Raw genomic sequence first — 15,005 nt, 5'->3', positions numbered from 1 at the left:
TTTGGGGGATGCGCCTCTTTTATGATGATACTAATGACGTTTTACCTGCAGTCCCAAAGGGAAGGAAACTGACGCTAAGGACCCATTTAGTACCGGCTATGACCGAACGAGTATTTACCACAACTTACCCACCCACACTGCATCCCCCCCCGGCCGATCATGACTCAACCGGTCAGTGAACTAGTATCGTAAGATACCGCCTCGATTTTTAGAACTCCGTACTCCGTACTTACGCCGGACTTTCCGCGATCCAGTAATATTTACCCACCTATTTTATTTTAGCGTCAGAAAAAAAAATCAAAAAAAGGGCCTAAGAGCCTTAGATCTGCACTACCCATCTGGGGTCGAAAAGTTCCTCGGCTGTGAAAAATAATTCACTGGCTCAACAAAAAAAGCAAAAGCAGAAGTCGCTTGCTTATTCGGTCATTTCCCCCGGCTCCGACTAAATTCACTATCAACCCTACGAAGCGTAACTGGAAATCGTCCTACGAGATCCATTGTTCGGGGTACAAGCCACAATCCCTGTCTCAATAATGCAGTATATTTTTTATTTATTTTTTTGTTTTCACTTTTGTTTTTTTTTTCCTCCCTTGCATAGTATTATGCATCATTCCATCAGCATCAGCCACAACTCACTTTACCTCCGAACATGGAGTATATGCAATTAAATCCGTTTCGGTTAGAAACTGCCGATTGATTTTATTTTCCTATAATTAAAAATCAAAGACTACCCATCTCTAGTAGATTCTATAATTATGACAAATACTAAAATAACATCATGTAGACCGCTGCTTAACTCCGGGTGTCATAATGAATCATTCACAATACCTAGCATCAAAATATTCAATAATAGCTCCAATGATTGGCGGGTCTTCATCCACACGGTCTTCAGCGTTAGAGTGTATGGCTGATCCCGATATAGTACAGCGATACCTACCAACGCGCGCCAAAATGGATTTTTCATTCACACTAGGGGCTTAGGGCAGCCAATCAGCGAGTGGAACACGCGGGAGCTGAGCCACTGTCATGGGAGAGAGATCTCGTGTCTCAAGGTGCTGATGGGGCCACGACATACTAGGGTCCCTTACAGGTGACATGTTCAACCGCCTGCATACAACGCTGGGAATCATGTAATAGTATTGGGTGATTGTCGATTTTTCCCCCAGTGGAGTTATCCACTGGCGGACCCCTTTGTCAAGATCTTCCCCCCTCCTCCTCTGCAGTTCTCTACTTTTGCTCCTGGGTTCAAGCATCTGCACTCCACAAGCCACCTGCACTGCCACTTCTTGCTGTGTGGCTAGTGCATATGCGCTAACCGTCTCTGTCAATTTGTCATTTCTGATTAAGTGGTAATCTACCCGTTCGGGCTTAGCGAATCTCTCCGGGCTATGATGAAAGTGTCGGAGTTGTCCGGCGCAGCCCCTACGTTACCTCCCGAGTCGGCGCTTCTGGCATGCACTACCACTTTCTGCCAACATTATCAGATAATGTTTTGACAAATCTTCCCTCGGGCCCTGCATAAGTCATGTTCACGTCGGCGATGCTTCGGAGCTTTCGTCTGCCAGGACCCCGGTTCCCGGGTCCAAGTCAGATCAAAACTATCTACCCCAGTAGCGTGATTTGTCGGCCCCAACAGCCAGTTCTCGACCTTCTCGGTCGGTCAGAGGGAAAAAAATAAATAAATAAATAAATAAATAAAATTTAAAAAAAAATAAAAATAAAATAAAAATAAAAAAAAACAAAAAACAAAAGCCTGCTAGATAATAACCAACAACTTGGGCATGCAACATTGACTGCTTGCTTTCATTTCCCAGTCAGCTGACGCATCTTCATGGCATGACAGGTCAAGCCCATGGCACATGGCTGAACGGTTACCTGATCTGAGTCACGGCTATTGTAGGCTATCAGAGGCTGTTGACGCTAGTTCCGAAGAGGAAAACCGAGTGTATCAGGAAAAAAGGAAAGAAAAGAAAAGAACTTTATTAAAATTCTTGACCTGCAAGTTGAAGACAATTTCACGTGGAAAAACTTGATACATCAACTCCGGCATGCATGCTCCAGGCATCGATCATCGGGGAGCAGGAGAACCCCGATTCCCTACGGACCATGCCCGAGCGTAGAAGTCATGAATCACTACAGAGATAACTAGACTCGGTTAGGAATAAGCTCCCGTCGATACAACCAAGGATACAAGTCGGGCTACCGGCATTCAGTCGGTGCTGAACAACCGCACAGGTAGCGGGGAACACAAAAGTACCACATCGCCGGAGACGTAATCGATTCAAGTAGATGATTCGTATATCTCGCACTGAGGTTGAAACAAGAGCTGCGCGCCATACTCAAAGAAGCCAAAATCTCCTACCCAGCGATCCAATCCCCAGACCCGTTGGGAGGCCCACAAAATACCCATCGCAAGACGACAGCTGAAACGCGTGGCAAAAGATCTACAAGCACACAAAGTCTTTATCTCAACGTAATTGACTTAACTTGCCGGAAGGTTATCTCAGTTTTTGGCCATGGTTGCTGCCTACCGGAGCTGAGTACCGATGTCGCTACCACTCGGGGCAAGGGCATTGGGCCTTTCGATATCTCCTAGGGGAGGGTTGCATACGTGGTGAGGTCGATTCTTGCCTGGCATTGGTGATCTGGGGTTCGAAGGTCGTCAAATTACGGGTACCGGCCGGCGGGTCTGTCTGGATAGCCCCATGGCGTTCAGACCAATTCCCAATGTTTGACATGTCCCGTGCGAATGACTTGACAAGCTACGGTTGCCCTATGCGGCAGATGTAATGATAGCAGTACGGAAGGCCCCACTGCTGTTTGGGTTCTCGGAATGGGGAATGTCATATGGGGCCTTTCCTCCTACTTGGATATCTATCACATCATGACTTTCGATCTAGACGATCTCAAATCCCAGTGGACAATTTTCAAAAAGAAAAAAGAAAACAAGGGGAAAAGGAAAGGAGAAACCGGCTAAGCGAAGTCCCAAACATGGTATATTGAGAATATCCATTGCCGTGAGACAGAAAAATAAAATAAAACTAAAAGAAGGCTATTCTATTGGTGGTGATCTGCAGATTGCAATAATTTAGCAGGGGTATTAACCGAACTAGTCAGCACCTTAACCACCCTCATGGGGACTGCTAACCTCACGGGGGGGAGTCGGGGAACAGCTATGTCCTACGTGCCAGAACCCGGATCGGATGCGTGGAATATGCATGGAAGAAAATTTTTTCTTCTAGCGTCTCATGTGGCAGAAATCCTGCAGGGGGATTGGTCGCCTGATTCCAAATGGCTGGAGGAACTCAAAGCACAGCCACTTCCCGTTGAAGCGAACTCACCCTACAAGTGGGGCGTCCGTTGGGATATCAGCAAGGGTGAATGAAATGGTCTGGTATGTGGGGGTGGTAATTCCGAGTTTTCATCGAAACGAAAGCGCAAATCAGGAGCTTCCCCGATATGCACTAAGTGGGTCTGTGGGTAAATTACGTGGTAATCGGCGTTTGGTGTCGAGCGGAATAACCAATACGCTATTACACAGGGATGTCATACCAACATGCAAGCCACATGCAGTTGATACGTGGCTGCAGATTCAGAATCCCATGTACCCGGAAAGGGGGCTTGGCAATCGACGGCGCGATTAGAGTTTTCCATGGGCTTTCTGGAAGCCTTCTAAATTTGGGCACGGATTGTCCATCTGCTGTCTGTGCGCAAAATGGCTCGTTGAGAACCCGAGGTCTGATCCCTACCTATCAATTATACAGAGTATCCTGATCTATCCTCTTTGGGAATTTGTGTGGAACTTAGTGAAAAAATTTTTCACCCTTCATCGGCTTTTCATACCAATTGGCGCTCAGTGCATATGTCCACTTAGATCATGATGATGGGGGGTGCCCCGGGGTGGGCGGTTGACAGGCAAGTTGGTCGCTGGCTGCCGCGTGCCTTCGTTGAGTCTTCTACTTTTGTCGTACTTACGAGGACAGCCTATCGGCCGTTAGATCAGCCACGTTTACGACAGCTGAAACCCTTGCTCGGCTGTGAAAATTCTGTCAATGCAACGGTTGACTTGCGTAGTGTAACCTAGGGAATTTTTTTTCCCCTACTATCTCCTAACCAACTCACCGGTCGGAGCTAACGCCTACTAAGGTAATATATTTTTGCAGTTTTTATACGGCATCCTACAAAGCGAGATTTTCCCGACTCGCCAAATCAATTAATCAGCATTTCCAGAGCACCGTCTGCTTAGAGATCCAAATTGCGTGGGAAGCAAAGAAAAGTATGGAAACGGGAGAAGTCACTGGGTCACTCCATTCGGCCCGGTCGATCAGATCTCTCGGTAACACGGCACCCACGGGTCTGCACAGCCGAGAGCCTACTTTATACGGGACTCTTTAGGCCCTACTAGTCATGCCGAGTTCTCGTAGGGCCCGATTCGAGCCTAGTAGCGAAAACTTTGGCACGGTTACATTGACAGATTGATTAGCGACCACCCCCCCTCCATTACGGGGTATCTCCGAAGAAAATCTCTGCCCAAGGAAAAACATTTCCGGCCGTTATGCAAACACGACTCTGTCAACCATGTGGGTGAAGCTGAATATACTTTCCTGCTGATTCGTGGGATGGAGAAAATTTTTTATATGCATTCATGTCTTAGATGTTGGCTTGCCCAGATCATTCGTTTGTCTTAAGTCGCATGTGGCTACACATTTTTTCACACTAAGAAGAATTTTTCATGTCACTGTAGTAATTCTTCCACCATACACTTGTAACTCTGTAGCGCCAACATCACAGTAAAAAAAAAAAATTGTTTTTTTCCCCCTCCAAAGCAGTAGTAGCGAGTCAATACGAACAGACACGATGAGAATCAACGCAAGTCAATGTCTCTCAATTGAGTTCTGTGATTGATCACCCCAACAGGTCACATGCATGGCCTCCAGGATCGACACTTCCAGAACATTTCCTATTATCAAATATTTCGCATCCCTTGCAGAATAGAACATTCTTCCCAACGTGGACAAAACATCATGCATGCCTTGCATCTTCCTGACCTTCCCAATCGAGACGGAAAATCAGAGATGTTCTGGACCAGCGAGCACAGCCCCTCCCGCGGTCTGGACTGCGACCGACAACCCGCACTAAACAACCCCCCCAACCCTCTCTTATCAACCCATCCATCTAGCGACTCAGTTGCCGTCGAATTAAATTTTTCCTGACTTCGCATCGTCCAGAAAACTAAGCGACCTCGATGTTCTAGACAGTATCCATTTGTCCTTGGGTTTCTGGTGTTGCTTGGAAGTCAACTCAAGTTGATCACGCATTCGTGTCATGTGAAGCATGGTTTTAACCGGCCCGCTTCTATTATTAGTTACAGACCGTCGTGAAAATCAACCACCACGATGTTATGCTACTAGCTACTATCACAACATTGTCCTGTCCTTGGACGGTTCGGGTCCGGCTTTCCCATGGCTATCCTAGTACGCTTGCGTAATTCCTGTATGCACTAGGTGATCTGATTCACACTCCATCACGGTATTATTTACAGTACCCCGTTGAGTCACCGGTGCACTGGACCTCGGTTCATCTCTGATTGTTCGAGTATAGTATGAACCAGACTCTGCTCTGCTCACAGCCTCACCGGACTGTCCGGGCCTTGAGCCAGTGCGGCTGCCTAAATGCCACATATGAGTGCTCCTGGTCTCTTTCGTCATGAGTGTTGTACCAAAGAGGCAAGGACGAAAGAACGAAGAAACAAGGTGGAGAAAAGAGAGAGAGAGAGAGATAGGCAGCAAAGGCAACGCGGGAGAAGTTGAGGAGGAGAAATCCAATCACCTGAGGTGGCGTTGCACCCAATACACATCTATTAATTTGTGCAGTCATAGGACCATGCTAGCACGGTAGAAGACCTACCCGACAATGCGATGGCTCGTTGAGAGAAGCCTCAGCGTGGCGACTAACTTCCATACAGACGAGCCTATCAGCAATGCACTGCCGCGGCTCAACTGGCCTTCGGAAGCTACTGGAGCTTCCTGACTCATGAGAAGAGCCATGGCTAGTGGGCAGATATATGTGTCGCGTGACCTACCTGTGTCAACCAATCCCGGTTTTGAGATGAACAATACGAGACGTCTTTGTTGAACCACGGTCTAGAGCATGATGAGCATTTCATACGTTCAGAGCTATCGTCACTCCCTGACGGTACTCGGCTGAATAGGTACCCGCACTTACGCGGGCAGGTTGACACCTAGCTGGGTGGAGGCCTTGCTGGTATAGCTGCTGGAAGAGAAAGCCACTTTTGACGTCAATGTGAGGATCGAGGTGCTACTTGGTACCGGATGGACGGACATACCATCTGCTGTATCTGATACAGCGGGGGTTTCTCGCCTAGTGAATCTGAGAAATGTGGGATATCGTTCTCACAACTCGAGTGGGATAAGATTACTGGAGGGAACTTATTTTGGGGTAAGATAGGAATGTGACGAATGTCCCTCAATCTATCTCAAAGCACCAGCTGTCAGATCATAGGAGATTGATATACGAATGTAGATATACAAAAGCTTTGGATAGCTCATATACAATACTAATATAGAGACCTCATACTGTCTATGAATGAACAGGCTAAACAGTCTCTGCCGCGTAGTGCAGCGAATTATTCTATATAAACCAACGAAAATAGGTGTCCGTTATAGGATACTGTCAGTCGGTCACGGCAGCTTCATCTGTGACATTTGCTTGCACTGAAGAATTGGGATGTGACGATCAAGTTGTGAATTCCTCATATGTCAGGAACAAGTAATGAGCCTGAAGTCCATGAAACTCGCGCCTGTCAAATATTGGTTTGGCTCATAACAATCTGCTCAAAGTGCTAGCATGTGCAATATCATTATGGTGATGGGAAATCTCCTCTCTGACGACCTGAGCACGTAAATTAGTACATCATAACCTGTTTCGGGGCATATGGGCGTCGATGTAGAATTTATCCACGTGTACTTGTAGCCACCCATGGTGCCATTGTGATGATCACCGTGCCATCAGAAATGTATCATGGAGACGTCATCCAGTATCAGATCCAGAAATTAGCAACACACTCGTCGTCTATCTGTCGCTTCTTCGCTTAGGTTTCCTGTGCTGCTCAGTAGTTGCACATCAGCCACGCCAGTCATCTGGAGGGTCCGACTCCAGCACTCTATCCATGATTATCGATATCGAAGAGCGTCGGAAAGCTGGTTTCGATTCTGCCACGATGAAAGAAGGTTCCTCGCCGAGCCACTCCCCCGGGTGACTAACTTGCGATATCTGTAAAGGGAGTAAAAACGGCCTCCACGCCAGACCAGAAAGTACGCCAGTGAGTTCAGTAGACCAACGGCCTAGAAAAGGTTCACCATGACCGGGGAGATCCTGTATGCGGTTGCTGCGCAAAACTAGGCTATGGCTGTAGTAAACGACACTGTGCAGTCAAAGCTAACCTACCGCGGCAAGCTCCCTAATCACAGGGCCAACTAGGTATATGGTCCTTTAATATTGATGAAAGATTTAGCCCCACTAGGACCGCTTCACCGCAGCACAGGCGGAAGCAATCCTCCAAACGTCCCCCTTGGCATCCACTGCTGCGCCTCAGGTTGTCGCTTCGAGGTTGATCTATCATGGTGCCTTCCTATGCCGGCCGACCTCGGGGATCACGAGCAGCCCATGCAGTGACCCTGCAGTTGTGTTAGCTCTTCCATGTGCCGGGGGTCTTGGAATATTGAACATGTTAGCCGCTTGAACGGGGATACAGCAGTACTCTGGGAAGTTAGCCTGGATCTCACTCTCCCTCCCAATGTCCCTCTCTATCAATGTCCCCGATCCGGTATCAAATGCACTGGAGAGTAGCTTCCTGTTTCTCTGGTTTCTGCTCGGCGGTCATACTTCACGCGGTGACTTCGGGTCCGGATGAAGCGACCTCAGCACAAGATCTCACGACACTGTGGCAGGCCCACTATTCTGTCCCATCAAGCAATCCAACTGGCTCATATGCATAAGCATCGCAGCTACTCCAAGATCCATTATTCGATGCTGCCAGTCCTGGGCATGTCTCGGTTTCACCACCAATGCGCGCAAGGTCCAACGTGCCCATGCATATATGGGTTGAGGATATGAATCTCCGAGCCGCCCATTTCCAGAAAATATGCTATAGCAATACCAGAGATTGTGACGAACTATGTGAGCATGGTAATGGAACGTCGTTGCAGAGTACACTCTCGTTCCAGGCATCGGTGCCCGCTATCTGCGATAGATTGACAAGGCGACTCATTTTCTTCCACAACCGGGTTGTTCTGGTCCTTGTATGTCTCTCGGAGCTATGGCAGCGTCCACATTGGTCGCACTGCGCTCTAGAAGAAGACAAGTTGCATATGGGGAACTGAATCAAACCTTTGCAGTGTGCCCAATACCACTCTTCGACGGGTGTGCCAAGCCAACAGCTTTCCCTATGATGTCGATTTTGGACAGGCTGGCCTGGGTATGTTATGAAAATCTTGACATCCTTTCACAAGAACCTAGTGAATGGTCCTGGATCAGCTATTAGCGTCAGTTAGTCTGATCAACGACTACGCCTCCATCTTTTGGGGGTGCTGGGGCACGGGGATATTCCATTACATGTGGATCTGTGCGTCACACATATCAACATTTACGGAGTCGTCGGAGTCAGAAGTATAGCACTGCGTCGGCTTTTAAGAGTACCAGATCCATTTGTGTGAATCAGCCTGTTCAGCAATCAGAAGTTACATCATTGATTCTCTTGTTCCCGTTACTTCCATTTCTCTGTGCTGGTGTTTCTCTTCGTGTGCTGCATGATTTGCTTACTCTCTAGGCCACCTTTACTGGCTGGCCTATTTCTATAAGCACGGGTCCAGTCATAGTAGAATGAACTCTGGCGATCATCCCAGTTAGATTTATAGACCCTATGTAAGGTGGAAGAGCCAGACGCGTATTGTTACAAGGTCAGTGGCACAATGCTTGTCGTGTTAGTTACTTGTGATGGACAGAAGGCTGCCAATGCCTAGGTTGAATGGAACAGCCGGATGCGGAGTCCATAGGTAGGTTATATCTTCCAGCCCAGTTGCCTATTCTGTGCGAAGCATCTCATAAGTCATTCGAGGTTATGTTATGCATTAGCACATGGCAAATTTACTAAATTCAAGGCATGACATTCCGTGTTTGTCACTGTGGTTAGTGATAGTCAAGCCTGCTTACAATCTGTCTACGTTACCACTCAGCACAAGACCTCGCGCAACTGCCTCGATGCTCTATCCATGAGAACGTCTTGGTCGGTCATGTCCATTCCATGGATGTGACGGTTTGGCTAGGTTCAGCTATTTGCGGACAACTTGGCACCTTTGGAGCATTGTACATGGCCATGATATGGCACAGTTGTGGGAGCCAGCCGGATAGCATAGCTGGTGGGGAATTTCGAGGCAGCGCACGTTAGACTTATCGAGACCTGTGGTATGCAGTCTCTCACACGTGGTTCAACAATGTTCTGCAGAGCTTGTATGTGAGTCCTCGGTTGTAATGGAGGCGTATCCGGAACCTCAGTAAAAGCTAGCGAGTACGAGGGAACCTCAACTTAAAGACGATGAGATACTAAGGGAGGAGTACGTTCAAGGTATTACGTATGCCACCGGCGCGGTGCGACAGCATCTCAGTGTGTGTAGCCTACCAGTACAACGGCATTTCGGTGCATAGACACGTGTGAGGATTAGAGTAACCCAACGCGCTTTTGCATCGTCACGTGTACCTTGGTGGAGTCGCGGCTGTGTATTTTCGCGTTGCGTGAGTGAGTGATCGCGGTACGATGATGATTCCAACGGCGAGGGTCAGTGCCTGGCATCAGATGAGCAAGCCACACGTTCTCAGCTGGATATCTGTGTCGTGGTATCTCTCTTGGGCCTTGATATAACTGCTCGTCCAACGTGCATTGAGTGGGTCGAGGCTGGCCGCATGTACTCCGGACGCGATTCGGGCGTAAGAGGAAAAAAAAAATGTCACCTAATCATGACACAGCACAAGTCAGCCCGTACCAAGTCTCTTGGTTAATCGGGCAGAGATGGTGACAGTGTTAATGTAGCCAGGGCGACCGATGTGGTCAGTCTGGGGGTGGCAGGAGGCGAGCTAGACCTAGTAATACAGTTCGGATTAGCTATGTACACACTTTTTTCATGTGCGGATGCAGTAATATAGCATTGAAGTGTTGGTTGTTCATCAGGGTATAGGTGATTGTTGGTCTCATGGCCGTAAGGCTCTGAAGTAGCAAATACGTTTTATACAGAAACATCATTTGAACACATCGAATAGAAGCGGCTCAGTGCATACCTTAACGAGTTTGTCCCAGCCAGCAGGATGATGACAGGGTTCTGGCTGGTTGGGGCTGAGGCGGACACAGAGTGTGGCCCTTGTTGGATTAAGATGTAGCTTGGGGGTACTCTGGCTGTATTTATGTACCGTGGAGCGTGATCCATTGTGCCTAAAATGGTTTGGTGTCCAAGCTGAATCCACAGAAGCAGGCCGAACCTCGCCTGGGGGTTCAGGCCACCGGCCTGGCCGGGGGTTCAACCCTACCCGGGGTTCAACTCGACCCAAGCTCATGTCGAGCTCCTGACGAACGTGACTTTCAAAGCATGACTTCAGTGATCTTATATGCGTGGCGTGGGTTTTATATCAACTAATGGCTTTATGTGATAATTTACTACTGACTATCATGCTTCATATACTTTTGTGACTCTCTAATCTCTGGTGGTGATTCATTGGTGTGTACTTCGATTGTAAGTAGATCAATGCCATACCTGTAGATATATATACTACCACTGGTACATACCACCACTTGTGCGTACACCATACCTCACATCAACAACAGATATACCCAAACAATTACTCACGTACCTACACAGCCAAGTTACATCCAATACCCAATAAGAGTAGAACTCATAAGCACGACATCACTTTACGCGTTGCACACTCCAAGGAGGCCGTATCGAAGTCGCACTGGGAGTGATGAAGACCCAAGTACAACCGCATAAACCCCATAATCTTCCAGAATGGTCAAGGGTCCAGATGTAAGCTACAGAGCAAGCTACATATAATTACAAGAGAACACCATACTCAAAGCAATGAAAGTGACTTAGGATTAGCTATCATCATACATACTGGTGGAAACAGTAAGCGCGGAGATACAGGTCGCCACATAGCCTGAGTCCCACACACACCACTGACGCGTATGGTAAACACGCGACAACGGACAACGCACAACAAACGTTTGCAGACAGCTACACAGACACGCAAGCGATCACGTTATTGTTTTCATCTTTTTTTCAAGCGTTCGTATTCATACCAGACCGCGCATTTTCATGACGCGATGGTTCTAGAGGTACCAGCCGATAGCATGAAGGCCGCTATGATACAGAAATTTCAATCACGAACACTAGCAGACCCAGTAGTGGACGCGCAATAGTAAAGTAAAATACGTTAAAAGCAAACCCAGAGACCCATGGTAAAAGATCAATAACACCCCAACGTCCCAGTCATACCGTAAACCAACCCGAAAAAGCAACCCGTCGCGTCACTGCTGCGGAAGGACAACCGACGCGCCGACCGCGCAGGATGGCTAAAAACAAAAGGCGAGAAAAGAAAGCATTTAACCACCGAAACCGTAGAGGGTACCTGATGGACATGTTAGACATGGGTCGATAGGAAAAGATGACCAGCAGAGGCAACTTACGTCCTTGACGCTTGAGGGCGTAGACAACGTCGAGAGAAGTAACAGTCTTACGCTTGGCGTGCTCAGTGTAGGTGACAGCGTCACGGATGACACCCTCAAGGAAGGTCTTGAGGACACCACGGGTCTCCTCGTAGATCATGGCAGAGATACGCTTGACACCACCACGACGAGCGAGACGACGGATAGCGGGCTTGGTGATACCCTGGATGTTGTCACGCAAGATCTTGCGGTGACGCTTGGCGCCACCCTTTCCGAGACCCTTTCCACCCTTTCCACCTATTGTAGAGAAACGCGTTAATCATTGATCCCGATCGCGCTTTGGATGTTCACTGCAGGGGAAAGACTTACGGCCAGACATATTGATGATTGATTAAGAGTTAACTTGGTTTTAAGGTTGAGTGAGGAAATGTGGAGAGGTAGGCTGTTAATTGGATGACAGATGAGAGAGAGATGGGAAAGGAAAGATTGGGACAGCTGCCATGGGACGGGTGATATTTGTATAGGAGAAGGAAGAGCGCGGGGAGGGCATTGGAATCACGCGCTAGCAAGGGGATCGACCAATCAGCAGCAAGGATCCTCCCGCCGGGTTTGATCTGTCGGCAACGTGACCGAGAAGTGATGATTCCGCTATGATCAACTTTGATCCTCACGGAATGCCTCTCAACCACTGAGATCAAGGATCAAAAAAGATCAGAGACATTTCTGAGCATGCCAACTATCATTCGGATCTACTGGATTAATTCACATACCCCGCCGGTGGTTGGGATCAAGAGGTGGCAGAGCGACATGCTGGATCTGTGATCCTGCGATTCTATTGGTCCGTCATTCGCTTAACGCACGGGCCACAATACATTCCTGCCTTGGGCGCCGGATTCCTGACCGCCCGCAAGGGAACCCTTTGATTCTGCAGCGAAAAGTGACCCCCGAAATCACGGCTTATGGTGTGCTGCTTTCCGAGCGCTTTTTCGATCAAAGGGAAAGGACGCTAAGGCCACCCAAATTGCTGCCAACGCCATCAGATCACCACCCGCCCTTCGCTTACTACAAATACCTTCCCCCACCCGCCTCCTCCATCCTTCCTTCATCTCCTCATCCGCCAACACTTTATCATCGACAACCATCGACTTTTATCTATTTTCATCTCAAAGTCGACTAATCCCATCAAACCTTATCTCTAAAGATGGCCAGAACTAAGCAGACTGCCCGTAAGTCCTAACCTTGCCGTCCTTTCTCTCGTGGTGTCGTCGCCCCGCGTCAGGGTCGCGTCCCCCTAGAGTGATATCGCGTCTTGAATCATCATCACTAACATCCATCCAGGTAAGTCCACTGGTGGCAAGGCCCCTCGTAAGCAGCTCGCCTCCAAGGCCGCCCGTAAGGCTGCTCCCTCCACCGGAGGTGTCAAGAAGCCTCACCGTTACAAGCCTGGTAAGTTCACCTTGAGTGGCAAATCACACTATATCGCATTTCACTAACAGTCATGAAAAGGTACCGTCGCTCTCCGTGAGATCCGTCGCTACCAGAAGTCCACTGAGCTTCTGATCCGCAAGCTCCCCTTCCAGCGTCTGGTCCGTGAAATTGCCCAGGACTTCAAGTCCGACCTTCGCTTCCAGTCCTCTGCCATCGGTGCTCTTCAGGAGTCCGTTGAGGCCTACCTCGTCTCTCTCTTCGAGGACACCAACCTCTGCGCTATCCACGCCAAGCGTGTCACCATCCAGTCCAAGGACATCCAGCTCGCCCGCCGTCTCCGTGGTGAGCGCTCTTAGATTATTCTCTAATGAGTCCGGTTTTTCTGGTTGTCTCTGGGTAGGCGATTAGGGGTTTTATTTCTTTTTCACGACTGGCGATACATGATGGGTTCTGTTTTTTCATTTGCGAATATCAATGGGTTTCGGCACTGGGATTAGTTTTCGTTTTGCTGCACAATAAATAGTAGGCTGTCGACGACGCGGCTGAATGGATTGGATCTCATGGGATGCATCCGAGTATGTACATTAAGAAATTTTACTTGACCAAGTGGTATTCTCCGTGAATTGCCACCGGATGGCATAGATTCGAAATGCAGATTCTATGACGAATAATCCAATTCATTCCTGTCGTGACTTACCTCGCGCTGTTCCTAATTGTAAGAATTCTTGTTATGGTCGCGATCGGGCTTTCTGTGACGCGACCGTGACCTGTTGAGCGTGTACCGGTGGTATCGCTGGATTGGTGCTCACAAAGCGTCCAGTATACCGCCAGTAAAAGTTCTACTTCTACCATGTCTACTGGATATTTTGGAATATTTTAGGTTTATTTCCACGACTCCAGGCTAGCCTTTTCTTTGAGATGGTTGTTTGCGACCGTGCAGCTGTTGAAGAGTGAAGTAGTGACTCTGGATGCAGCCCTATGACTTGGTACTTCCATGCCGTCCCGCCCTCGGAATAGAACAAAGGGGGGCTCATAGATAGGCCTCAGCTTTCTGGTATATCTCCAGAATCACGTATACAGAATACGGCTTATTACATATTGTATACCCGCACCTTTAAAACCCCTCTATTCTCCATTAAGGGGAGGGGAGGGGAGGGGACGGTACAAGCGACAGACCGATCGCGATGGAGGCATCACGCTTGCGTAATAAGTCTATCAAAACCAGACAACCAATAGCTACAAAAGAACACGGCATCACATCATTTGCAATATCCTCTGCCTACGAATTACAAGATCAATGATTATTCTTATCATCAACTATTCTGTCGGCATCCTACGCAGCGACCGGTACCTATTCCGAGCCCGAAACCCCCTTACGTGGTGGTTCGAAGTCTTTACGGCCAAGTCCCGTGCCTCGGTCGGACGGCGAAACGAGATATGAAACACTCTATCGGCGGAGGGGTAACTAGTGGCATCATAGTTAGATTGGGTAGCTGGGAATTGGGATCTGTATTTGTAAGATGGCGTGCGTTTTTCTTTGATTAGATACGGGCTCTGTCGTGAGTTGGGAATTTGCCGAGGCTCTTTCTGGGTTTTTCCTTATCTTGTTTGTTGGTTGGCTGGTGAAGGAGACTGGTTGGTGCTTGCTGACTGGGTTGTTGTTGGATTCCATGGCGTAGTAGGTTGCTCTTTTGATTTTCTGGGTTTGGGTTCTAAGTTGTCTTGTTAGAGTGCAGAGTGGATGGGCTGTACGTTGTATGTTAGATGTGCTTAGGGGGTTTGGTGGTTAGGATGCAGGGCTTAACTTCACCGGTGTTGCCTGATCTATGAGCAGTATGAAAAAAAG

The 15,005-nt window shown here is 48.3% G+C and overlaps 2 protein-coding genes across 2 annotated transcripts; one reads left to right on the top strand and one right to left on the bottom strand.

The window, feature by feature from the left end:
* Positions 1 to 11,339: 11,339 nt before the first annotated feature.
* On the bottom strand, positions 11,340 to 12,246 carry ANOM_002347 (histone H4). Its single transcript, XM_015547604.1, has 3 exons — positions 12,101 to 12,246; positions 11,753 to 12,028; positions 11,340 to 11,694 (listed from the first exon to the last, which is right to left on the bottom strand). The coding sequence occupies exons 1-3, from the start codon at positions 12,108 to 12,110 to the stop codon at positions 11,669 to 11,671; spliced, it is 312 nt and encodes a 103-aa protein (XP_015410580.1). The 5' UTR covers positions 12,111 to 12,246; the 3' UTR covers positions 11,340 to 11,668.
* A 586-nt stretch (positions 12,247 to 12,832) lies between these two features.
* On the top strand, positions 12,833 to 13,852 carry hhtA (histone H3). Its single transcript, XM_015547603.1, has 3 exons — positions 12,833 to 12,957; positions 13,070 to 13,177; positions 13,238 to 13,852. The coding sequence occupies exons 1-3, from the start codon at positions 12,933 to 12,935 to the stop codon at positions 13,513 to 13,515; spliced, it is 411 nt and encodes a 136-aa protein (XP_015410579.1). The 5' UTR covers positions 12,833 to 12,932; the 3' UTR covers positions 13,516 to 13,852.
* Positions 13,853 to 15,005: the final 1,153 nt, after the last annotated feature.

This window comes from Aspergillus nomiae (assembly GCF_001204775.2).
Source record: "Aspergillus nomiae NRRL 13137 chromosome Unknown contig00027, whole genome shotgun sequence".
NCBI lineage: Eukaryota > Fungi > Ascomycota > Eurotiomycetes > Eurotiales > Aspergillaceae > Aspergillus > Aspergillus nomiae.
The sequence above is the reverse complement of the archived record's forward strand: the minus strand, read 5'-3'. Positions and strand labels throughout refer to the sequence as shown.